A 24,560-nucleotide genomic window follows, 5' to 3' on the forward strand; every position below is an offset into this window, starting at 1 on the left:
CCCACGTCGCCTTTTCCAGGAAACTCAGTCCCTCCCTTCTCAGCACTAGGTTTTCTCCTTTAAGCACCACGCTTAGAATTCTTCCTCCTGCTCCCAGTTCCACAGATGCTCCCTCTACCCCAAGGGTGAGGCCTAACTCTCCTCTCGCGCCCTGCACTGGCCACAGTCCAGCCAGCCCAGCTCTTCCCACGTGTGGCTTTTCTGACCCTGCCTCTTCCAAGGGCGTGCCTGCTGCTCTTCCTAAGCTTCGTTCCTGCCTGTGGATGCTTTCTGGTGCTTCCCACCTAAGGCTGCCTTTGTTCTGCCCTTCCTGTCCTCTCCTGCGCCCTGAGGTGCTTTGGTATCTCTGAACTCTTAGCCCTTGTGCTCCTTAGGGTACTCAGGTAGGCCCGCCAGGGCTCCCAGTAACGCCCAGCCTGTGCTGTGTCCGCCCCGTGCTAGCTGCCCCAGCACGCAGCATTTAATTCGCACAATGACCCTGTCAAATTACATTATAATCTTATTTTACAAATAAGAAAATAGGGCCTCAGGGAGCTCTGCTGCTCCTCTTGTGATCACACAACAGGTGTGCATGGCTGAGATCAAACCTAGGTCACCTGCCTCTGCATTGTACCCTCACCGTACCTGTTGGCCTGACTCAGATTTGTGTGTGCTGAAGTGTGCGGGGCAGTGCCTTCCATATCGTGAGTGCTTAGTAAATATTTGCTGAAAGAAAAGGAAAGATTTGTGGCTTGAAGACATCAGTTGCACCCGAGAGATGACTGCACATGCAGGGGGAAGTCTCTATGTAAAGCCAGGTCAGCTTGCGTCCCCGGCATGGGAGGGAAGCAGTGCTTCTGATAACAACGCTAATACCAATATTTACTGTTGACTAAGTGATTACTACTGTATGCTGGGTGCTAGGCAAAGCACTGTATTTGCATTGTCTCTTTCAATTATTGCTACGACTGTGTGAGATAGAACCTACCATCTCCATTGACAGAGGCAGAGACTGAGGCTCAGAGAGGTTGAGGCACTCAGCCAAGGTCGCACAGCTACTAAGTGGTGAAGTCAGGATCTGAATTCACATCTTTCCAGTACCAAAGCTGGTGTTTTAACCTGCTGTATTGTCCTGCTGCCCTGGTCCAGGAGAGTAGGTATTGGGCAGTATGAGGCATGAATTATCCCAGAGTCCAGCCAGGAAAGGACTGCGAAACACTGGCCATGGTTAGCAGAGACAGCGAGAAGGCCGTCTGCAGGACGAGCTGTGCACAGCTGCTTCTGTTTTCTTTCCTTCTTTGCTCAGCAGACACGTCTTCTGTCATGAAGTTCTCCTCTCTTACTCCCAGGATCTGGAGAGAGTATCAGTGAACCCTGCCGTTATTTTATGTATTTATTTATTTACTTAAAAATATCTTTATGACATTCTAAAACTTGTAAAAACTCATTTCAGAAAATCCAAATCATGCAGAATTATATAAACTAAAGAGTGAAAATATTACCTTTCCTCTAATCCTACACATTACTAACAGGTTAGAAGTAGCCTTCTAGACTTGTTTTTTTTTTCTTTTTGCTAAAAACTGTATTTATTTTTAATTAAATAAGGAGTACAAAAATCTTCTTACCTTAAAAACTCAAATAACATGGCCAAAGGTCAAGTACCTTTCAACCACACCCCTAATTTCTACTGGCCACTGTCAACCGTTTGCCTTTTTCTTCCTTTTGCCTCTATATTTGCATATGTAAATGACTTATAGAAGTAAATCGTAACTTGTACTTTTAATATCAGTTAGATCTTGCAGTAAGCTCTTGCTTTATTTTTACTGAACGATGCACATGTTATTTAGATCTTTCTAGATGCGTGGGTATAGGTCTAACATGTTCTCAGTCCCTGGTGTGTGGTGTTCCATGTAGGCTGAATGCACTACGCCAGCATTTTCCTGCTGCTCAACTTTTAGTTTTGTTCTCGTTTTTCACTAAATAAAGTTTTAGTACATGCCTCCTGGTTCGGGTTGCCAGATTTAGCAAATGAAAATACGGGATGCCCAGTTAAATCTGAATGTTTTGAAATTTTCTTAAATTTGAAAAAAATTATTCGTTGTTTACCTGAAATTCTAATTTAACTGGGTGTCCTGTGTTTTCTCTGGTAACCCTCTTCCTTGTGCACATTTGCAAGGATTTGAAAGCCCACCCTTATTATTATTATTCTTTTAAGTCTCTCCGATTTTTTTAATCAAATAATTGTATTACAAAACATTTATATGGTTTTGTCCATATTAAAGAAGGTTTAATGCAAGAAGCCAAGGGGAAAGGAAGATCCTGGAAGAAGAGAGTGTGCTTTTGGTTGGTACCATGAGGGAGGCTTGGCAGGACCCAAGTGATGAGAACCTTCCACGTGATGAGATTCGAGAGAGAGCAACAAACAGGAGCAAAGCCAGAGAGGCGGGAAGTCACCAGGCAGATTTAGGAAAGACAAGTGTGAGGGGTGGTGCAGTGTCACAGAGGCCCAGGGAGGAGTGAGGCCCAACCAGGAGTGGGTGGTCAGTGTCCCCGAAACGCGCAGGACTGAGGGAGACCCAGCAGTCCCATGGACAGAGACACCCATTCATTTCTTCTGCTAAAAAAAGTTAGACGTTTTCAGCCCAAGATCCGTGGCTGACTTGAGCTCTCCATTCGGGATGTAAAATGATATGAGGATGTGAATGAAATCATATCCCCCCCAAAAAAACAGCCTAGAGTTTTTCGACTGGTCGCCGGATAAGTCAAATGGCTCTTTTCACTGTAGGGAGCATTTGGGGCACACCTCCTGTTAGGAGTCTAGAGGGTGGTTACTTAGACTCCCTGCCTCCTTGCTGTGCCCACGCTGCTCCGATTAAAGAGTTTAAGTCGCTCCATGGTTGGCCACTGTCTGACCTGGGCCACGTGTGTGTTTCCACAGTGCATGAGCTAAGCCATCAAGGACCCTTTGAACTTCATTCTTATTCAGAGTGTCAACCAGATATTTCCTTTGGACTGTCTGCAGAGTTTCCTGGCCCCTTTGATTGCTTTCTGTCTGCCAAATACATCTTTGAATTGTGGGTGGGCTCTCTTAAAACACCAGGGTGTGAACAGGTTGAAGAATCTGGTGGGTTAACTGTCGTGTCTTTCAAGAGCGTCTCCTCGGGCAAGAAGTGCTGTGTTCTGACCCGGAAGAACTCTGACAGCTCCGAGGATCTACTGCACAGCCCTCTCCAGGCAGCTTAGATGGGTAGCCGATTTACGAACTGGTTTTCAGGTTTCAATCCAAATCTTCCTTTCTCACCTCATCAAATGAAGTATTTTAAATTGTTGTTTTTCTTATTATAAAAACCAGATAGAGTCAACAGGTACAAGCTTCCAGGTATAAAATAATTAAGTCATGGGGATGTAACGTACAGCATTGTGTGTCTGTCATTGCCTTTGTATATGACCTGTTATTTCTCTACAAGTGTTAAAGGTGGTTTCTTTATCCCAAATTTAGTGGGATTCTCTGTGGTTTTGCTTCCTGGCGAGACTTTTTCATTCTCTGTACTTGAGTACTCAGGACCTCATTAATATGGAGGCTCAGTTCTCTTCCATTTTTTGTTGTTGTTGTTAAGATTTTATTGGGGAAGGGGAACAGGACTTTATTGGAGAACAGTGTGTACTTCCAGGACTTTTTTCCATGTCAAGTTGTTGTCCTTTCAATCTTAGTTGTGGAGGGCGCAGCTCAGCTCCAGGTCCAGTTGCCAGTTGCTAGTTGCAGGGGGGCGCAGCCCACCATCCCTTGCGGGAGTCGAACCAGCAACCTTATGTTTGAGAGGACACGCTCCAACCAACTGAGCCATCTGGGAGGCAGCTCAGCTCAAGGTGCCGTGTTCAATCTTAGTTGCAGGGGGCAGAGCCCACCATCCCTTACGGGACTCGAGGAATTGAACTGGCATCCTGTGGTTGAGAGCCCACTGGCCCATGTGGGAATCGAACCAGCAGCCTTCGGAGTTAGGAGCATGGAGCTCTAACCGCCTCAGCCACCAGGCTGGCCTGTCTTCCATTTTTTATTTTTCCTTCTGGAAATTACATTAGTTGAATGCTGCATTGATCCTATAGCTTATCTATAACTTTTATATTTCTAGGCTCTTTGTATTGTTCCTAAATTGTTCCTTTTAAAAACATTTTCATGCTCTTCCATTCTTGTTTGGTGGATGCAATATGTTCCCTCATCCCTCTGAGAATATTAATTGTAGGTTTGGTTGTTTGCTCCTTAGCTTTCATTGTTTCCTCATGTTATCTGTGCTACCTCCCACTTTTCCTTTTTCTAATTCGGGCCCTGGCTGTCGTATTTGGGACTTGGCCGCAGTGCCTGCTGATCCTTGTTGTTCGCTTATATTTCGGAGTGAGGAGAGCCAGCTGGTGGGGTTGGATCTGTGGGGTGGGTTTCACAGGGTGAAGGGTGATGCAGTAGGACTGAGCTTCTGTAGCAGGAGACCTCCAAAGTCTACTCTCTGGCGCGCTTTAGTTTCTCCAGAGACGTCTCCTTCACTGTCCGGCATTTAGGGGGTTCAGCTGGCTGTCGAGGTGCCAGAAGCAGGGACGAGGGTGAACCTGGTAGTGGCAGGGAAGGGGGCCCACCATTCAGTGTGCATAGTTAACCCCGTTTTCACTCTGGAGCCTCACTTCCTCCATCACCTCCTTCCCCATCAACCAGGCTGGTGCTCTGGAGTCCTGAGCCTTCCTGGTTCCCTGTTCTGCAGAAAATACATCCGAAATGCGGGTGGGGATCTGGGAGTCTAACTGCTTTGTTTGTAGAGCTTGTTCCAGTCTGCCTTGTCAGCCCTGAATCCACCCACCTCCACTCCCACCACGCCCTCCGCGCCCGCCCTGCCTTCCACGCCCGGGTCCATGGTATCTGGTGGCCTTCAGCCCTGCCGCCCTGAGGGGTGAATCATTAGCCCCTCCAGGCCTTTAAATGTCATCCCCTCCGCTCTGCTCAGCTGTACCTCCCACTTTCCACACTGCCAGACATTTGTTGGCATCTCTCTTGTGTTGTACGCCTCTCTTGCTCCTTATTTTAGCGGGTTTATGGTTTCTCCACTTGATTGTCATTTTAGAAGAATATCAACAGAGAAGAGAGAGAAACCCATGTGTTCAACCTGCTCCTCCTTAGAGGCGACTCTTGAACCCAAGGAGATGCCAGAGAGGGATGGTATGAGTGTGTGTGTGTGTATGTGTGTGTGTGTGTGTGTGTGAAGAGGGAGTGTGTCTGTGTGCCTATGTGAAGGTGTGTGTGAGGGTATGTATATGAGTGTGTGTGTATGTGTGTGAATGTGAATATGTACGTGTGTGAGTATGAATGTGTGTGTATGTGTGAGTGTGTATGTGCGAGTGAGTGTGAGTGTAAAGCCCTGTAACACACGCTCTAGGGGCACTGCCGTCATCCTTGGCATTGACGTACTCTAGTCATCTGGGAAAGAAAGTAGGCACAAGAAAGATAACCAAAAAAATAAGTGGCCCAATTGTTGAAATGTGTAAGTGGCCTCACAGAGTGCTGATTTTGAGGGGACACCCTCCACTCAAGGTATTAAATCCTGAAAGTTCCATTTTTAAAAATTCTGCTTACCTTCCTTGGGTGGCTAGCGGGGTCTGTGGCTTTTCACATTTCGTGTCTGATTGAATGGCTGCTGCTTTCCTTCCTTCCTTCCACGAGTTCTGATTGAGCCCATATGCGCTGCGGCTAAATGGCAGTCAGAACAGGAGCCACCCTTGTGGATAACAGAGGCAGGTAAATGTTAATCTCCCAAGCATATGTTTGGGGACCAGATCTAATCCTAAAGACGGGTTAGGAACCCCAGAAGGCCGGAGGCTGGAGCTGGGCCCCCCTGTGACAATTGAGGACGTTTGAATCCTGATGTAGCAGGACATCGTTTTCAATATCTGTTTCAATGTATGTCCTCGTTTTTAGTTTAGAATGTTAGCACTGGCTTTGCGGGTGCTCCCTGGTGAGCGTTGAGGTAGGCACTTTGCACACACATCATCTCCTCTAACGCCACAGGGCCCTCGGGAGAAGCCCCCCACCCACACTTCCCATCTCGGGATCAGAGACTGGCTGCCGGGGTCACCTGGTCAGAGTTTAGACGAGAACTTCTGTAGGGGCGCCCCGTGCAGATACGCGCATCACACGTAATTAATCTTATAGGTCGTTAGCTCCTCTTAACCCATCTATCTTGGGGTGGGAAGCATTTGGGTTTGGGTTAGTAAGCACCTTTATGTGACTGGATTGGAAAGAAGCTTCTGGGTACAATGTCAATATTGCTACAGGGGCAAGGCTGGGAATGCCAGGTCTTGTTACCCCCAGGCACTTCCTTGTGCTTTCATCAGTGCTCCTGATGAAACAGAACCCAGGGCCTGCTCCTCCCTGCTCCGGTTCATGGAGCCCCTCGGGGCCCACGCTTTGGGCCCTGTGCATTCTGTGTGCACGCGCACACACACAGTCTCTCTTCCTTCCTCGCCTTCCCTTGGCTGGGGTTGGAGGGCATTACGCATTTTTACTTCATTGCAAACGAGTTGTGGCCTCAGGGCAAAGTTGGGCCTTTGGTTGTCCGGTTATCTGCTTCTCATACCCGGGCTGGAGAGTAACTGCAGAGTAACTGCCGGGACAGAGAGGCCCTGTGAGGAGGGCAGCCCGACTGCCCTCATTATTCCTGCACTGGCCGCTTTGTCAGGTCAAGGTGTCTTCTCACTCAGAAAAAGGAACATTCTAGCAATGGTGAGAGGAGGAAATCGTTATTTTCAAACCCTGGAAACAGTAGCTCTGATTTAGGCTGCACACCACCCCTCAGTGGAATTTCCAAATATCCAGGGATCCCTTCTGAACCCCCTTCCTTTCTGGTGGAAGGTCAGAGACACAGCTTCTTCCTCCTGAGGTCCCAGCCTCTGGTTCCACAGACTTCGAGTGTTCTGCATACTATTTTTTTAATGCATCAAAAATAATGCATTTATTATAGAGAAACCACAAAGATTCCCTTATTTCTTTGTTCCTATAGCATTTTTTATTTTCACAATTTAGTGGTTCAGAAATTGGGATGCATCTTAACATTGATTGTCCATTTTGATATGATACTATTTCTTTTTTTCCTGAAGGCGTGTTCTGCAAATCCACAGGTGATTCCCAAGTGACTACACCCTAGAATTGAGGAAATACACTAAACGTAGAGTTTGGAAAACAAAAAATCTTTCAAAACATGGAATCCATGGGAGGAAACAAACAAAAGGGATCCTTGGTGGTGGAGAGTTGGGGCCACTGCCTTAAATCTCATGTTTTCCAGGAAACTTTATGTATGAACATTATGGGGGGAAATGCTGATGAGGTCTGATCCTGTTCCATTGTGTTTCTTTCTGTGGGGGTGACATACTTGGAGAGGACGGTTCCTGAAATTACCCCCATACCAATCCTCCTTCAGATTTCAGGTCAAACATATTTGCATATTTAACACAAGGGCCTTTCTTCTCCCTTTGTTACATTTGCTCATTTATAATTGTTGGATTTGGGAGGGCGGGGAAAGCATTTTTGTTTTGCCGATTGGCCTGTGGGCTTTTCTGAGGCAGCCTCAGAGAATGCAGCTGTGGGGGGCCCTGGGAATTTCCTGGCGGAGCAGCCCCCATACGTCCCTGGCCTGTCCATGTGACAGAGGCAATTGGGGTGCTGTGAGCAGGTACATGGGATGGGGCTGAATCCAGGCAGTTTTTTGTGTAAAGAGTAGAGGTGCTTTCAGCACTTTGTCAGCGTGGCCGGGAGCTTGTCAGATCAAGGACTGCATCCCAACGTCTGAACCTCACAAGGACGGCTGGGGAGACAGCAGCGCGCAGGCTGCTGGAAGACCCTTCAGAGTTCACCCCGCATGGGGTGCTATTCCCTCAGCCTTCCCAGTGTCCCCCCTCAGGGTGCCAGCCAAGGTGTGGAAGGTTGATTAATCATCGGAGAATGCTGTCACCTTAGGCTGCAGAGTGAGAAAGCAGACCAAGCCCCGACAGCCATTCATAGCGCAGTGTGGAAGAAGTGGGGGACACCGCCCTCACCCAGTCTTTTCTCTCCTCTTCGCCGGCCTCACTGTAAACTCTTTCCCACGATGCGTGAACCTTCACACTAATACCCCGCACCCCGCAGCCCGGTGCACAGGCACCTTAAGACTCCAATCAAGGCTGGCTTCATCCTTGAATACTTCTTAGGGCAAAATTTCTACCGGTGTACACGAGCAAATGGCTTCCTAGTGAGACTATAAACAAGTACCTGAATCTTTTTTAATTTTTGTATCATGATACAGTTTCTGATCTTGAGTACCACTCGCAGAGCTTGTACCAAGAAGACACAGTGAGGAGCGAAATTTCCTGACACCTGCTCCCAGACCCCAGTAGAGCCCCGGCACCCTGGCTGGCCCCAGGGTCCCGGAGCAGGCAGCAGTGTCAGTCTCTACACAGGCGATGCCCCTCTCAGGTAGCATTTCACACCCCATTGGACTTTTTTCTGCACCCCGTACCATCCCCCGAGTAAGTGGTAATGAGCAACTTAATGTGCTGACTTATCCAATCCCTTCTTGGTCCATTACAACAAAAGTTGCTCTTTTCTCATTAGAACCACTTTTGTCAGGACGTCTTTAATCAATGGTATCCCCAGGGACAATATTTTTAGAAGTTGTATTTTTCACACATTCTCCCTTTTCCCCTTTTGGAAAATCTCTTCCCAGGGCCTAGTGAAATAAACTAATGAGATGCCATGAGAGTTCGGGCCAGTGTTAATTGGCACAGGTACGAAGAAGCTGCTGGCGCACACCTCTGTTCCATCCTGCCTTACCTGCAGCCCTTCTCTCTGTCTCTTTGATGTAGGTTGCACAGACAGCAGATGGTGTGGATGCTGACCTCTGGAAAGACGGCTTATTTAAGTCCAAGGTTACCAGATACCTGTGTTTCACAAGATCATTTTCCAAAGAAAATGTAAGTGTAGTAGTGCTTTTCCATTTGCTGAGCGAGCACAAGTCATTTACTTCCTGTTTGAAATTTCCTCAGGTTTTGTGGTGGTTTATTTTCACTGCCATATGAATTTATCTAAGGTTTTAGTGAACTGGGTAGAGTCAGCAGCTAATGCTGTGTTTCATTTATTAACAGTATTATTAACCAGTTACTGAAGTGGAGAGTGAATTCCTTTAAAATGTATTCTCAGGAGGAAACCAGGAAATTTCTCCCACAGCTCTCATTTGCCTACCTTTCCGCCAAGTAACAAAGCCCAGGTAGTGTGAATGTGAGAACTTTGCAGTGGAGCGGGATTTAAAGCTGACCAACAAATGGAGGCATAGCTAGAAAGATACTGCATGGTCACCCCTTTCCACAGATACGGCTTTGTTTCCAAAATGACTGACTTTCTCTCTGAGTCGCTACATGACCTATGACATTTTGTGTTTCTGCAGGTAGGCGCCCACCACATGTATAGATTTCTTTTGGTATGCTGTTTTTAATACTTGGGCCCATAAATTAGGAAATTTGAAAGATACCTACTAAGGCTTTTCCAATAGTGTTTTAATGGGTGGCTTAGAAATAAGAGAAATAGCTTTCCTGAATATCCACTGTATGTGAGGCCTGTCTAGGTACCCTGTAAATATACCCCTTCCATCCTGAGACAGTTGAAGTATTGCTCCTTCCACAGAGAGTTTCTGTGCTTGTCCAAGGTCACCTGTCTTCCCTAGACCCAAATAAGAGAGCAGTCAAATTTTTCATTTTCGTGGGTGACATTTTATTTTTGGCCTAAATGTCATTGTCTCTTTCTAATGCAAAGGTGTTTGTGTTTTTTTTGAAATATTTTTATTAATTTTATTATAACAGTAATATATGCCCCAGGTTTAAAAAGAAAAAAAAAAACTGCAGATGTCCTCATTGAGAAGCATGAAAAGGGAAAAGTAACAGTCTTTCTCCCCATCACATGCCCTCACAGCTCATGGTCCTGACATGGGGTCTTTGTGTCCCTTCAGCGTTTCCTGGATGTAGACAGGCACACACGTCTCTGGCTGTCACTGCCTTCCCCCCGTCATTCCTGTGTTTGTTGAGAAGTCTTTGTTGGGAAAATTATTCCTAGCATATTCAGAACTGGGGGAGAAGTCATTGCTTTAATTTCCCCCCCAATTACGAGAGTAACCTAGACTTGTTAAGTACAAAGTTTCCAGGGGAGCAGGGACAGGCCTGGCACGAAACACGAAATCTTTTCCATCCAGGCCAGAAGGCGGCAGCGGAGCATGTCAGGAGTCTGAGCAGGTCCCTGGGGCTCATTGTGCAGCCTGTGAGACACCGAGGGGCAGGTGTGAAGGCCGGGTTGCCTTCCAGACAGAGGGCTCACGAAGTTAGGGTCGCCCCCCCCACCCCATCCTTCCCTCCTACACAGCACACTCCCTGCCTATTTGTCCCTGGGGTTTACCTAAACCCTTTTATTGAAGCTATTTATATTTTTAGCTGTTGTCACCTCTGTTCTGTCCGCTGGCTACCGCTGGCAGAAGGTCAGTGTGTTCACTGCCGCTCAGGGCTGTGTGGACAAACTCCCGAGGATTTGAACAGCTCATGTTCACACCCTCGCTCTGCTCAGTGGTGTCACGGTGTCATTACTGATCTCTGCTCAGCCTTCACCTGTCCTGACTGAAGAGGCTTCAGTTCACGACTATGGCCTCAGAGGACAGCCGCGATCTCTCTGATCGTTTTCAATGCCTGTTTTTGTTGCATTCCCCCAAAGGCTGTGGGTTATTGGTACTCTAGGCCAGAAGAGTCCCCAGTCCCTTGGTGTGGGGAGAGTGACAGGTCTATAAATGACAGAGAGAAGTCACCGGGGCTTGTTAATTTGGGGTGTTCTAGGTGAGCGTATTCTAGAAAATGCATTGATTTAGTCAACATTTATTAAGCATTAAAGAGATGTTTATTGAGTGTCTACTTTGTGTATCACAGTCCATGAGGGCTGGGCGTGGCAGGTGGGCCGTGATGAGGGATGTAAGATAGGGTAAGGGCAGCGGGAGAAACCTTCACCTCTCTTTTGAAGCAGTATAGGAAATAGGTGCATTTTGTTTTCAGAAAAAGAATGAATGGATCCTGTCATGAGAGCTAAAGGGACCCATTTCAAGGAGTGGCAGGGGCCCACTTGCTAGCCCAGGAATAGAGCAGGAATGAGGCATAATTTAGTCTGTTGCAGCCAGTGTGTGCTGGCCCTGCTGTCAGAGCCAAGACTTCGCACGGCATGATTTTTTACAACTGTAAAGGAGGGACGTGGGATCTCAAGACTGGACAGAATCTTAATTAGGTGACTTGAGACTCCCAGTGTAGGAGTTTTGGGAGACTCCTTTGGAACCTAAATTTCTTTCCCCCAATAATGCTATTAATACAGAAACCTGGCTTTGGAGTGACATTGCTTCCTGGGGAAGGATCGAGATTAATTGCACTTTTCATGCCCTGTACTTTCTGCATTACCTGTAATAATAATGTACATAGATTAGGTAGGGAGGATATTAAACAGAAGGATTTATGAACATTTGAATATTAAGTTGGTTATCTGTGGCTACCTTAAATGCAAGGTTGTCAAAAATAATTACAGTATACTAGCAAATACTGGCTACCAGAGACAATATAAATACCCTGAGTCAGTGCATATTGGGCTTTTGGCATGAATCATTTGCTCAACAAGGATTGGGAATACGTTCTTCATATTTATGAGGAGGAAATGAAAGGGAGCATGGGATGGGGGAAGGGAGAGGAACTCGCAAAATTAATGGTGTCGCAGACCTCCTGTATTAAACCCAGGACAGCAGCAGCCCCATGCGCAGAGGGACCCCACTTGGACGGCAGGAAGCTCTGACAGTGCAGCCTCCCATTTTGTATGCACGAGAGGCTTCTTGGATGCTTTTTTTTTTTTTTTTTTTTTTTAATGGCCGCATGGCTGATGTTCTGGTTTTATGATCAGGGCCAGTTGTAGATTGTGGAGGGTGAGGTCGCTAAGTGGTTTGCAGTTGACTTCTGTAAAACCCAACTTGTCAAGCAGAAGACATTTGAGAAAGATATTGATGAATGCCCATCTATCTCCGGGGCAGGGAAACATACCCAGTTGTTAATTTCTCAATGCAGAAAAGCAGTGATGACATGGAAACACAACTGCCACGAAAAAAAATTATGATAGATTAGATGAGGCGATTCTGAAAGCAGCTGATGTTTGCGAGCTAGGTTAACGGTTCAAACCCTTCCTGCACGGTCAGAGATTTATTCCACATTCGTGAGGGTCCACTTTCCACTTGCTGTGCCGTGCGGTGTGTTGTTTTCCTGAGGCCCAGCTACCTGGATGTAATAATATAAAATTGTTGGCCAACACGGTGGTTCTGAGAGAAACAGTTTTGTGGCAACAGTGCTGTAAAAACAGCGATCATAGTTTACACCTGACACCTGGATCTTCAGAGTTAAATTTTGAAGAGTTTATTTCATTTGTGTACTTTCAGTTTATAATGTATTTATTAAATATACTTTTAATGTGTTTGTTGATATAGTTTAGATTTGTCATCCAAGCAAATCCAATTTGATTTCTGACTTTGAGGGGCCCACCCCGTTAAAAATGTACCAAGAAACATTAATTTATTCAGCAAATATTGATCAAGCACCTACTGTGTGCCAAGAAGTAGGCTACGCTTGGATTTACAGTAGTAACAGAGTTTCGGTCCTCATGCTTCTTAAACTCTAGTGGGAAGACAGATATTGAATAACCTCACAAATATGCCATGATACATTGGAATGAAGGAAAACAGAGAGTGCCAGGAGATTTAGATGCTAACAACTCCCTGACTGGCTCTCACAGTTAGTGTTGACATTGGGGGGGGGGGGGGTCTGGCCTCCCGTGCAGGGAGAGGAAAGGGAGATGCAAGCCCTTCTCTGAGCAAAGGGCAACAAGGCCTGAGGACTTAGTGCGGAGGCCACAGGAGGCCAGAGTGACGGACAGGCTTGTCCAGGAACGCAGAACAAGGAAACAGTGTGCTCGTGCGGGGCTTCTGGGGATGAGGAGCTTCTGGGAAATGGGCGTGCAAAGTGCATCCTAACAGGAGAGGTTTGGGATCGGAAGCCATAAGTCTTTCCTTAACTGGCTGTAGCTAGAGAGGGGAACTAAGCTGCAAATGACTCTGAAGATCTTAATGAACTCTCTGAGGTGGCCTCACATAGTTAAGTTGTAGGATAGGTATCTTTAGAGCTTGTTTCCAACCTGAAATGCAGCTGCACATGCCAGCGTGTTTGCAGAGAGTTCTCTGTCGCAATTACAGCGTGGTATGTGCCGTCTTCAGAAGATACTTTTGTGCTGGTTATGGAAACTGTGCACTGTGGACCCCCCACACTACCACTAAATAGAAACTTTAAGAGACCCTGGTGCATGTCATTTTAGAAGATGTGTAATATTGAGGCAACAGGGCTTTTCACTCTGAATTAGTTTATTATTCTTGGGATTTTACAGAATGTATCTAGCAACCAAAATGCGTGTCGATATGCAGACTGGCGATCACTTAGGAGTGTGATTGGTTCTCTCTTAGGTTTAGCTGCAGCTCTCTCCCCCACACGACTGCCTAAAACCTGCTGGGCCTGAGAGCTGGTGCTCTGGGCTGAGTGGCAGCCTGGTCCCAGGACCTGTGCACAGCTGCCCTCTGCTGGGTTATGTCTCATGCGTCTCCTGGGTTGCTGGTCTGTCTAACCAAGGCCAAGTCCAAGTGAGTGAGTGGCTTTGAGGTTCTGCAGATGAAGCTCCTTCCTGGGGGCCACTGAGTCCCTGTGTGACCGCTGGGGAGCATTAAGTGGCACCTACTCTAATTAACCTACTGTCGTAAAGCTGCAAGAGTCATTGTGTTAAATATGCCGTCTCGAAGCCAAAATGGCAAACCCAGCACAGGCATGTTCAGATTAATAGTCTGTATCTCTTTTCTTTCTTCCCAAGAGTCATTTAGGGAACGTGTTAGTGGATATGAAGCTCATTGACATCAAGGACACGCTGCCTGTGGGCTTCATCCCAATTCAGGAGACGGTGGACACACGTGAGTCATCCTTTGGTACCACTCATCACAATGAGACTTTCCTTCCTCCAGGTGTATTTTAAGATATTTTTTATGTGCACTTTTCTTTGGAAACATTTTAGGAGTCCTTACCGCATGCCCATGAATAAACCCTGCAGCTTTTGACTCATGTCTGACTTGGTTCTCCAAGGAGTTTGCAGTGTTCTGGTTAGTACCATGTAAGTGAGCAGAGTGTGCTTTTCTCTTAGAACGGGGCTCCCTGCTGAATCGGTCACCCAGGAACGGACGAAGAAACTGGTGCAAACTCGTCCTTAGTGCACCCTCTGGTGTTGCCGAAGCCAAGCTTGGCACAAGACCCAGAAGCAAAAGGGGAAAAAATCAAAAGACGCCCAGGGAATATAAGTACAATAATGTCCCCATTTTTAGCTCTTGGAGCTCACAAGAAAAGCCAGCGCGAGAAGAACTGCAGGGTAGAGTACACAGGATTCATTGTACGCGAATACATTGAGCCCTGAGCAGAACCGAGCAGAAGTGAATGGCTGACGACGGATCGGAATCTCCTTCAGGGTCCTGGAGTGCTTTCCGGTTCTTGTCGGGCCCGTCAGTTACTAACTAACCAGTGCTGGGAAGCCTCCTCGCTTTGATGTAATATCGCTTAACCCATTTCATTTGTAATTACTCTTACCAACTTTAGGACACCCACGATAGTGAAGCAGTCAATCAGAAACAAATACAGAGAATCTTTCTTTATAACACACGGTTTATTTATGAAATTTTGTATCTCATTCTGTGTCATACATACTTGATGTTTTCCATAGTTAGCCCCATCTTGGACCCACTGTGTTTTGCTGTTTTCTTGCTAGCGTTTCATACCGACCGGAACTTCCATCTCTATGCAGACCCCCACCTGGCTGCTATTTTACTGAAACAAGTAGATGCCATTGCGTAGCATATTTTTATTTCCTTAATAGTCTCCTCGCTTTTGGACATTTTGCTTTTACTTGTTTGTTATTATGTATATTACCTAATAATTATTATAGCTGATATTTAGTATGTTTTTACTGTATGCTAACCCCTGTGATAAATGCTTTACATACTCGATATATTGAATCTTCAGAAGACCCCTATTTGGAGATGGGTATTATTAAACCCATTGCACATATGAGATAAATGAGGCACAGTAACTATTAATACTTAGGGATTAAAGGACTTATCCAAGGTCACACATCTAGAAGTAGGGGACTAACTGGAATACACAAGTCTGACACCAGCCACACTTTTAACCAGAATGTCACTCCATAAGAGCACGTGTTTAAGCGCCTTATACAGATAAAGTTTGTATTATATATTTATATATGAGAGGTTTTTGGTAACAGCTTTATTCGGATATAATTCACGTACCATATCATACAATTTACCCATTTAAAGCATATAATTCAGTGGTTTTTAGAGTATTCACAGAGTTGTGCAATCATTACCACAATCAATTTTAGAACATTTCATCACCCTCCAAAAAAACCTCTGTACTTATTAGTAGCAATCACTTTCCATTTCTCCCAACCCTCACGTTCTCACCCACTGCCAGCCCGAGGCAATCACTAATCTACTTTCTATATAGACTTGCCTGTTCTGGACTTTTCATACAAATGGAATCATACAGTTTGTGGTCTTTTTAATTGGCTTCTTTCATTTAGCATAATGCTTTCAAAGCTCATCCATACTGTAGTGTGTGTTAGTACTTCACTCTTTTTATTGGCAAATATTCCATTTATATGGGTGTACCACATTTTGCTTATCCATTCAATTGATGGCTATTTGGGTTATTTCTATTCTTGGCTATTGTGAATAATGTTGCTATGAACATTCGTGTACAAATTTTTGTGTGGACATGTTTTCATTACCTAGGTATGGAATTGCTGTCATATGGTTACTCTATATTTAACTTTTGAGGAACTGCCAAACTGTTTTTCAAAGGAGCAACAACGTTGTATATTCCTACCAGCAGTGTAGGAAGGTTCCAATTTCTCTACATCTTCACCAATACTTGTTATTGTCATTCTTTTTTATTCTAGCCATCTTAGTGGGTGTCAAGTGGTCTCTCATTGAAGTTTTGATTTGTATTTCCCTGATGACTAATGATGTTGAGCATCTTTTCATGTGCTTGTTGGCCATTTGTACGAGCTCTTCTCTGGAGAAATGTCTGTTCTCATCTTTGCCATTTTAAATTAGGTTGTCCTCTCATTACTGTGTTGTAAGAATATTTTAATATACAGTTGCCCCTTGAACAACATGGATTTGAATCACAGAGGTCCACTTATATATGGATTTTTTTCAATAAATACAGTAAATGTATTTTTTCTTATGATTTTCTTAATAACGTTTTCTTTTCTCCAGCTTGCTTTATTGTAAGAATATAGTATATAATACATATGACATGCAAAATATGTGTTAATCAACTTTATGTTATTGGTAAGGCTTCCAGTCAACAGTAGGCTATTAGTTGTTCAATTTTGGGGGAGTCAAAAGTTATATGTGGATTTTTGTGCAGGCGGCAGCCCCCCAACCCTCATGTTGTCCAAGGGTCAACTATATTATAGATGTAAATCCTTTATCAATTATGTGATTTGCAAAATTTTCTGTGGGTTTTCTTTTCACTTTCTTGATGTCCTTTGAAATACAGAAGTTTTTTTATTTTGATGGAGTTCCATTTATCTATTTTTTTCCTTTGTTGCTTATGCTTTTGGTGACATACCTAAGAAACTACGGCCTAATCCATGTTCACCAAGATTTATGCCTATGTTTTTTCTAAGAGATTTATAGTTTTAGCACTTACATTTATGTTTTTGATCCACTTTGAGTTTTTGTGTATGGTATGAGTTACGTGTCCACCTTTATTCTTCTGCATGTGAATATCCAGTGGAATAACCATTCTTTCCCCCATTGAATTGTCTCATCCTTGTTGAAAATCAGTTGACTATAAACGTGAGAGTTTGTTTCTAGGCTCTGAGTTCTCTTCCATTGATCTCTGTCTTTCCTTATGTCAGTATCACAGTCTTGAGTACTGTAGCTTTGTAGCAGGTTTTGAAACCAGGCAGTATGATTCCTCCAATTTTGTTTCTCTTTTTTCAAGATGATTTTGGCTGTTCTGGGTCCCATGATTTTCTTTTTTTTTTTCTGAGTCCCTTGAATTTCCAGGTGAATTTTAAGATTTATCAATTTCTGTAAAGAAACCAGCTAGGATTTTGATAGGAGTGGTGTTGAATCTGTACATCAGTTTGGCTGTAGTGTAGATTTTGAATGATTTCCTTGTGATAAGTTTCCAAGTACTTGAGTCTACTGGGTTTAGGCCTTCTGTGGTCGAAGGTCCCCAACCCTCCTCTACAAACATATTCCTCATCTACAAGCACCCTATACTTTACCCAAACTGAGCCACCCACTGTTCACTTTCTATACCCCTTTCTTTTCTAACTCTACATATTTGCTTTGTTGTTTTCCCTGCCTGAAATGCCCTTTCCCATAACTCTGAATGTCCACATCCTCCGCATCTTTCAGGATGATCCTAAGTTCTCCCACCTGCATCAGGCAGCCTCTGGTCCCTAGATACCAGTTTGAAGCAAGCTCTCCTCTCCAAGGCCGTTAAGATTGATGAGTGCCTAGTCAGCACTGCAGGCTGTGGGACAGAAAGATGACTGAGGTACCAGCCCTCCCCTCAAGGACCTTAGTGTCGCGGGTAACCTGGTCCTGAAAACAAGGATGCCTAACAACATCAATGGTCAGGGTTATTATCATTTGGAGGTCTGCCTTCTTGATTGCTTTTCATCGCACCAGGCACAGCACACATTTATTGAAGGGATGGAGGGAAGTAAGCACATGTGAGTTACAATGGTGGGAAGCCAAAGGGAGTGATTGATTCTGCCTCTGAATTCCCATCTTTACCTCCACTGGGACAAACTGCAGCTGGGCATAGTGGAGAACGTGTGCTCTGGAGCCATACTCACATGATATTGAGTCTGGCTCTGCCACTTACAAACTGTAGGACTTGACCCTCCTGGGCCTCGGTTTTCTCATCTGTAAATTGGGGGGATGTTGTTTACTTCATAATGTTTTTAGCTTGCATTTTAACCATTTATATGTTTTATCCATGTCTTTGCTACTTATCTCTTTCTTTGAGGGCAAGATCCATGTTTAATTTATCTTTTAATCACCTGAGGTACCCACCATACACCGGGCCTTGCTCAGAGGATGGGCTCAATAAAGATAAGCTTTATTACTCTCTTGCCAGATTAACTTCCAGAAATACCAATTCACAGTGCCACTAATGATCCAGACTTGTACCTGTTTTTCACAGGCCTGCCTGCATAGGTTTTAAATTTTTTATTTAGTTTTGCTATGCTAATTTTATTTAATTTTCACTTCATTATTTATTAGCAAGACTGAACATTTTCACAAGTGTTTGCTTGCTGCTTTTGCTTATTCTTAATGACGTGTCTGCTGAAGAACTAAAATTGCCTATAGACTTGTATCAAGTTCCCACTTTTTCTCAGTGTTTTTCTTAGTTTTAAAATTTACATTGGTGTTCGCTTTTGACAACGAATTGACTTATAATGTCTTTCTATTAGTACACTGTAGAGCCAGAAGGGATTTCCCATCCTGCATTTTCCTCTCAATTTGCTGAACCAGTTAAGTGAGGAGGCCCAGGGCTGAGTCCCGCGTGGCCTGTGGTGTGGCTGCTGTGGGGTGAGCCTGGGTGGGAAGCCTCTCCCGGTAATTAGGGGCATGTTGGTTGCTGCGCTGTGTTGTCCTGAGGTTGTCCTGGTATCTTCAACAAGTTTCTTGTCACACAAGGAGGGTGAGTTTAGGCTAGCCTATTCATTTCGGGTCATACGATCATTTCCCGGAACCTTTACCCAGGGGACAGGTGAGCCCAAGCTGACCAGATAAACCTATGTATGGTCAGTCAGCTCTGTGATGCAGTTTGAGTGCATTTAAGGACCTGATTTTATAAAGTCAGCCAAAAAGATGAGACTCCTGTAATTCATTTAAAATACAGTTGTTGCAATCCATATAGTACTTAAAAAGTGGAAGATTGTTTTGGTAAAATGCTGTGTCCTTCCTCTGTGTTCATTAGCGTGACTGAACACATTTCTGTTGACTCTATAATATGTTTACTTAAAACTAGGCCTGTTTAAGCATGTGTAATTAGTGGCGCCATCTCTTACCCCGAGTTGCCTGGATGGAGGAATAGAGCAAAGAGCAGCCTAGCAAAAGCAAGTAAAATATCCACATTTTCGTTTCCTTTGAGGACAAATCTCACCTTCTTCATACTTTCAAAGGCCTGATCTTATCAGCTAATAGTTTTTGAAGGTGCAGGGTTGCTCAGGCCATTTTCCCCCAGGATACACTCTCTGCCTTGTTGGGTATAATGTTTGGGGTCTGGATTCAGGACATTATTGTTCATCGCTTGTAGGTCTGCCCTAGCCCTCAGTTTCCTCGCCTAGGAAAAGAACCCACAAATTTTCTGAGCTTCCACCTGGCTCTTTTAAAAATAATCCCCTCCCCAACAACAACCAAACACCTCCCCTGATTCTGATCTGTTGGTGACGTCAGCCTCCGCGCCTCATTCTGCTCCCGGATTTGTATGTGCTTATTTCCTGCCCCAGGACCAAAAGGTCTTGAAAGCCAATGCCAAACCCTGACGTAAATTGTGTGCTGGAGGCTTCCGTGTAATAACGATGTTAAGGATATTCATGGCTATTCTTGCCTGAGCACTTACTATGTGCCAGGCACTGGGCTAAGTGAAGTGTATGTTTTATCCCGTTTCACCCACCCTATGCTCCTATGGGGTGGGCTTTCAATAACACCCTTTTACAGGTAATGGAACCGAGGCTAAGAGAAATTAAGGTCATAGTGCTGGAAAATGGCAGAGTTGGGACTTCAACCCAGTTTCCATCTGACTCATGTACTGAGTAACTGCAACTGACTGAAACTCACGTTTGAAAACCACACATGAACAAACCAATACCTTCTTGGTCACCACTGGAGGTTGCTAGTGCACTGACTCATTACTCTAAGACTTGATAAATGAGTCATGTATTTATCTTTTTTCCCCTACACAAAGCCTATTTCAGAGAGATCAAGTAGTTGAGGAAGAAGTTATTTTTTATATAAGAGAATTCCAGCTAATGAAAGCAGAAGGATCGACAGATTTTGAAAATGACCATTTTGAAATCTTTTGTGAAATTATGGATCTAGACAACAGTCACAGGGGAAGTAAACACTGCTCAGAGAATGGGTGTTGGGGGACTCTATAACCAGGTACCAGGCTGACACCACCGGAAGCCAAGGGTGGCATAGCTGGACGCCATGTCACGTGCCATGATACCATAGGCGGTGCAGACACCACCTGTGAATTGTTCCTGCCTAACAAGATCTAACCTGAACCTTACAGCCTTTAGCTGCAACTGCCAGTTTACAGGAAGTACAGGGGAATGACCCAGTTTCTCCAACTAATCAGTGCCCAGAAGACAAAGGAAGAGTGGAGAGGTTGTTACAGTAAAAGAGACTTAAAAGACCTAACAACCAAATTCAGACAAACCAACAGTTAAATGGCATTTTTGAGATAATGGAGAAAACTTGACTATAGACCGTCTGTTGTATGATAGTAAGAAATCATTGTTCATTTTGTTAGGAATGATAACGGCATGGTGGTCATGTTTAAAACAATTGTCTGCCATAGATGCCTACTGAGATATTGACGGGTGACAAGACATGGTGTCAGAGATTCATTTTAAATTCTCCAGCAGAACTAAGTTGTGTGTGTGGGTGAGAACAGCTTGTCCATTTTTGACAGTGTTGAAATGGGGTGACTGGAACATGTGGATTCATTTACTGTTCTCTCTAGTTTGGGGAATGTTTGAAAATTCTATAGTGAAAAGTAAAAAGGAAGAAAGTCCAGATAGTAAAATGTAATAATACTCAGGGTGTCCGCATGTGTGTGTCTGACGGCTGGAGCGCTGAGCTGGTTGTGGTTGTGGCTCTTAGGAGCCAGCGCCAGGGTTTATTCCAAGCTGCTTCTCCTTGCAGAGGTAGAAGTTATCCTGGGAGTGCCTTCTCTGCAGAGGATGCCTGGGGTTGGGTCCTGAACGCAGAGCATGGGAACTGGTGCCTACTCTGCAGTCTCAGTCTGTCCACTGCGGCCCTGCGGAGGGCAGGAAGGTAGAGCCTGGCCCTCCTGTAGGGCCACTAGGATGACCGGTCATTTCCGCTGCTGGGGAAGGAATGTGACGGGAGCCATAGTGCTCAGAATTGAGATGTTGGCATCTCTGGAAGACTCATACCTTTTCTTGTTTTTTCCTTCAGAGGAAGTAGCTTTTAGAAAGAAGAGGCTGTGCATTAAATTTATCCCACGGGATTCAACTGAAGCTGCAATTTGCGACATTCGGATCATGGGCCGGACCAAGCAGGCGCCCCCTCAGTACACGTTTATTGGGTAAGTCTTACAACACAGATCTCGTCTCTTCTCTCTGCTGAGAGGACTCAGGTCGGTCAGGTCACTTCTGGGGACGTAGCCCTCAGATTTTCTGAGGGGCCCATGAGGTTTTCGACCTTAGCTCTCGTTTCCACCCGTCCTGCATATGCCACAGCCAGGCCGAAACGCCACACTACCAACCCCTCCGTGCCTTTGTTCATGCTGCTCGCTCCATCTAGGCCTTTCCTTCCCCTGTCCTTCCGTGTGCTCGTCCTTTAGGTCCTCAGGGCCTTCCCAGGTGGCCGAAAGCCAAGGTGTTCTCTCCTTTGTGACCACTGGGCCCAAGACCCTGGACATGGTGGTGACTCGGACAAACCAGAGCCTGCTCTCATAGAGTTTGTGTTGTACTAGGGCTGACGAGCAACAAACAGGAAATAAATGAGACCATTTCAACTAGTGAAGGAAATGAAACACAGAAATGAACGGGGCTATGTCAGCTAGGGGCTCAGGAAGGTGACATTTGAGCAGAGAACTCAAGGTCAAGAAGAAACCAGCATGCAGAGATTTGAAGGCAGAGGAGAAGAGCAAGTGTACGGTGGGAATGAACATGGCACGTTAGGGGGCAAACGCAGCCCGGAGAGGCTGCATGGCCGAGCGCGGAGGAATCGGGATGAGGGGTGCCGTGGCAGGACCTCGTAGGACACGACAGAGGTTTGGATTTATTCCAGGGGCACCAGGAAGCCATTGGAGGGTTCTGATTCGGGGAAAAACTTGATATGACCACGTGCTAATTTGGGGGGCAGTGTTTTGGTCTGATGTTCGTCTTCCCCGACAAGCAGAGGACTGCTGAGGGCTGGGCCCACTGTGTCTTATTCACCCTGTAGCCTCACTGCCGGGCACGGGCCTGGCTCTGAAGCTGCTTCATAAATACTAAGTACAGGGAATCTCAGGATTTCCCTCTTGGCTCTTTTGATTGTAAGTGACAGGAAACCCACCCCAAGCTGGCTTCTGCAAGAGGAAGAATTTGTTATCTGACACAACAGCAGAGTTCAGGAGCAGGTTGGCTTCAGGTGTGGCTGGAAGTAGGCGGTCAGAGGACGTCACTGGGGTCTAGTTTCCCCCTTGCTCCTTGCTCTGATTCCTCACGGGGGACCCCATCCCTGGACATGTTCTCCCCTAGTGGAGAAACAGTGGTGCCGTCCGTTCACCTACTTCTCCAGGTTCAAGTCCCGAGGCAAAGAGCAAGTCTCTGTTCTCGATAATTCACATAGAAGTTCTAGAATTCAGTCTCGTTGGTCTTGATTGATCTCACTGGGGTCATGTGCACTCTGAACCCATCACTGCTACCTGGAAAATGTTCTCTCTTCCCGTTGCTGAGCTGGAATTGGGGTCAGTTTCATTGAAACTCAGGGAATAAGAATGAGAGGGTAGCTGCCCCCCAAATGCAGCGGGGAGTCAGAATGGGGCGGGGAGGTGAATGGATGCTGGGTGTCCAAAGGATAATAGATGTTCATTATTCTCAGTCAACTGAAACTCGGGTCTTCCCAGTTCCTCAGTGTGGCCGATGGTTTTCAGCCCCTCAGCTGTGTGCCACCCTGGTCGGCTGTGCAGGCATCTCACTTGTCCCTGTGGGTCCCCACGGACGCGTGCTCCTACTTGGCTTTTGAAGTCAGCCTCCTGGGTCTGGGTTGTGCTCTATTTTGCTTCTTGTTAACTCGAGCCCAGACCCTTCTCTTTCAAACCCAGGGCCTTTCCCGGTAAGTTAGACACAGACTGGGCAATAGAGGGGCTGCGGTGTTTGCTTGGGCAGCTGGTCTCACAGAAATAGAGATTATTTTCATTTTGGTGCACAGGAGTTTGTTTAGACTGTTCAGCTAGTAATCTCAGGAGTTTGTGGTCCTTGAGCAGGACTCGATGCTCATTCTCTTCCTTCGTGCTCAAAAACCCTGTTTTGTACCGTGGTTTAAATTATTTATGTGAGTAGGAGTAGGAAGTAGTTAAGAGCATAACCATACTTCAGGTATCTTAGAAGCAGCCGTTTACATACGACTTGTAGAAGGCCACAATTTAATGATGAATTTTTAAAGTCTAATTTCAGTTACTATGTGTGTTTTTAGTTATAAACTATACCACTTTAACCAATGTAACCAATTCTAAAGAATAGATTCTTACCATATACTTTGATGATCAAAACTAGAATCTTCTTTCTTTTATGTCATTTTGAAAAGATTGTTAAATACAGTCTATTTTTGTTTCATCTTGGGGCAAAAATTCTTTTCCAGAGGCAGACAATAAGGAAAGAGAACTCAATTCAGAACTCTAAGTCACTTTCTCTTAAAAACATGCCCAACTCCACATGTTTTTTTTGCAAGCGTTGGGTTGTCTGCTGTGGGAGACAAACCTCAAATGGGAACAGCTCCTCCAAGGCCTGCCAGGGAGAAGGGGAGAGACACCATGGAGATGTGGTGAAGTCGGTGCAGCCAATTGGAATCAGCCATCTATCTAATAAGACGTGATTATAGTAGACTGAGAAGCTACTGGAAGTATCCATTGAACAAGTCTGTTCTCATATTTTGTAAATTTTTATTGGGGAATATTGGGGAACAGTGTATTTTTCCAGGACCCTTCAACTCCAAGTCAAGTTGTTGTTTTCAATCTAGTTATGAGAGGGCGCAGCTCACTGGCCCATATGGGAATCAAACTGGCGACCCTGGTGTTATGAGTTCTGTGCTCTAACCACTGAGAAAACCGGCCACCCTGTTTTCATATTTTGAAGAGATGATATTCCTCTATATCCCAAGATGCAGTTTTTTTGGGGCAGTTGAGAAGTTGTAAATTGGATGTGGCTAAAATAATCTCATTATAATTCCTAAGAACAAACTGTCCCATAAACACTTGTAGCTGTGTGGTGTGCAGCTGGGCCTATCAAGTCACAGGAAACCTGAGGTGGCATCTGTCAGGCCCTTTTGTGTCCATTCTTAGTTGTTGTCATGGGGCACCTGCTTCGTGGTTTGAAGGTACCTCCCAAGCTGACCCTGAGAACGAGGCCACCTGTAGGTGACATC

At 45.2% G+C, this 24,560-nt stretch overlaps 1 protein-coding gene across 6 annotated transcripts in view; it reads left to right on the plus strand.

Moving 5' to 3' along the window:
- MVB12B (multivesicular body subunit 12B) overlaps positions 1 to 24,560 on the plus strand; it is a 183,106-nt gene that overhangs the window by 39,806 nt on the left and 118,740 nt on the right. For all 6 annotated transcript variants that reach the window (XM_074331027.1, XM_074331024.1, XM_074331026.1 and 3 more), the window contains 3 exons: positions 8,854 to 8,961; positions 13,952 to 14,048; positions 21,387 to 21,516. In XM_074331027.1, the coding sequence (XP_074187128.1) occupies positions 8,854 to 8,961; positions 13,952 to 14,048; positions 21,387 to 21,516 (335 nt within the window). The remainder of the gene's footprint in view (positions 1 to 8,853; positions 8,962 to 13,951; positions 14,049 to 21,386; positions 21,517 to 24,560) is intronic.

Source organism: Rhinolophus sinicus, linkage group LG04 (assembly GCF_036562045.2).
Source record: "Rhinolophus sinicus isolate RSC01 linkage group LG04, ASM3656204v1, whole genome shotgun sequence".
In the NCBI taxonomy this organism is placed as follows: domain Eukaryota; kingdom Metazoa; phylum Chordata; class Mammalia; order Chiroptera; family Rhinolophidae; genus Rhinolophus; species Rhinolophus sinicus.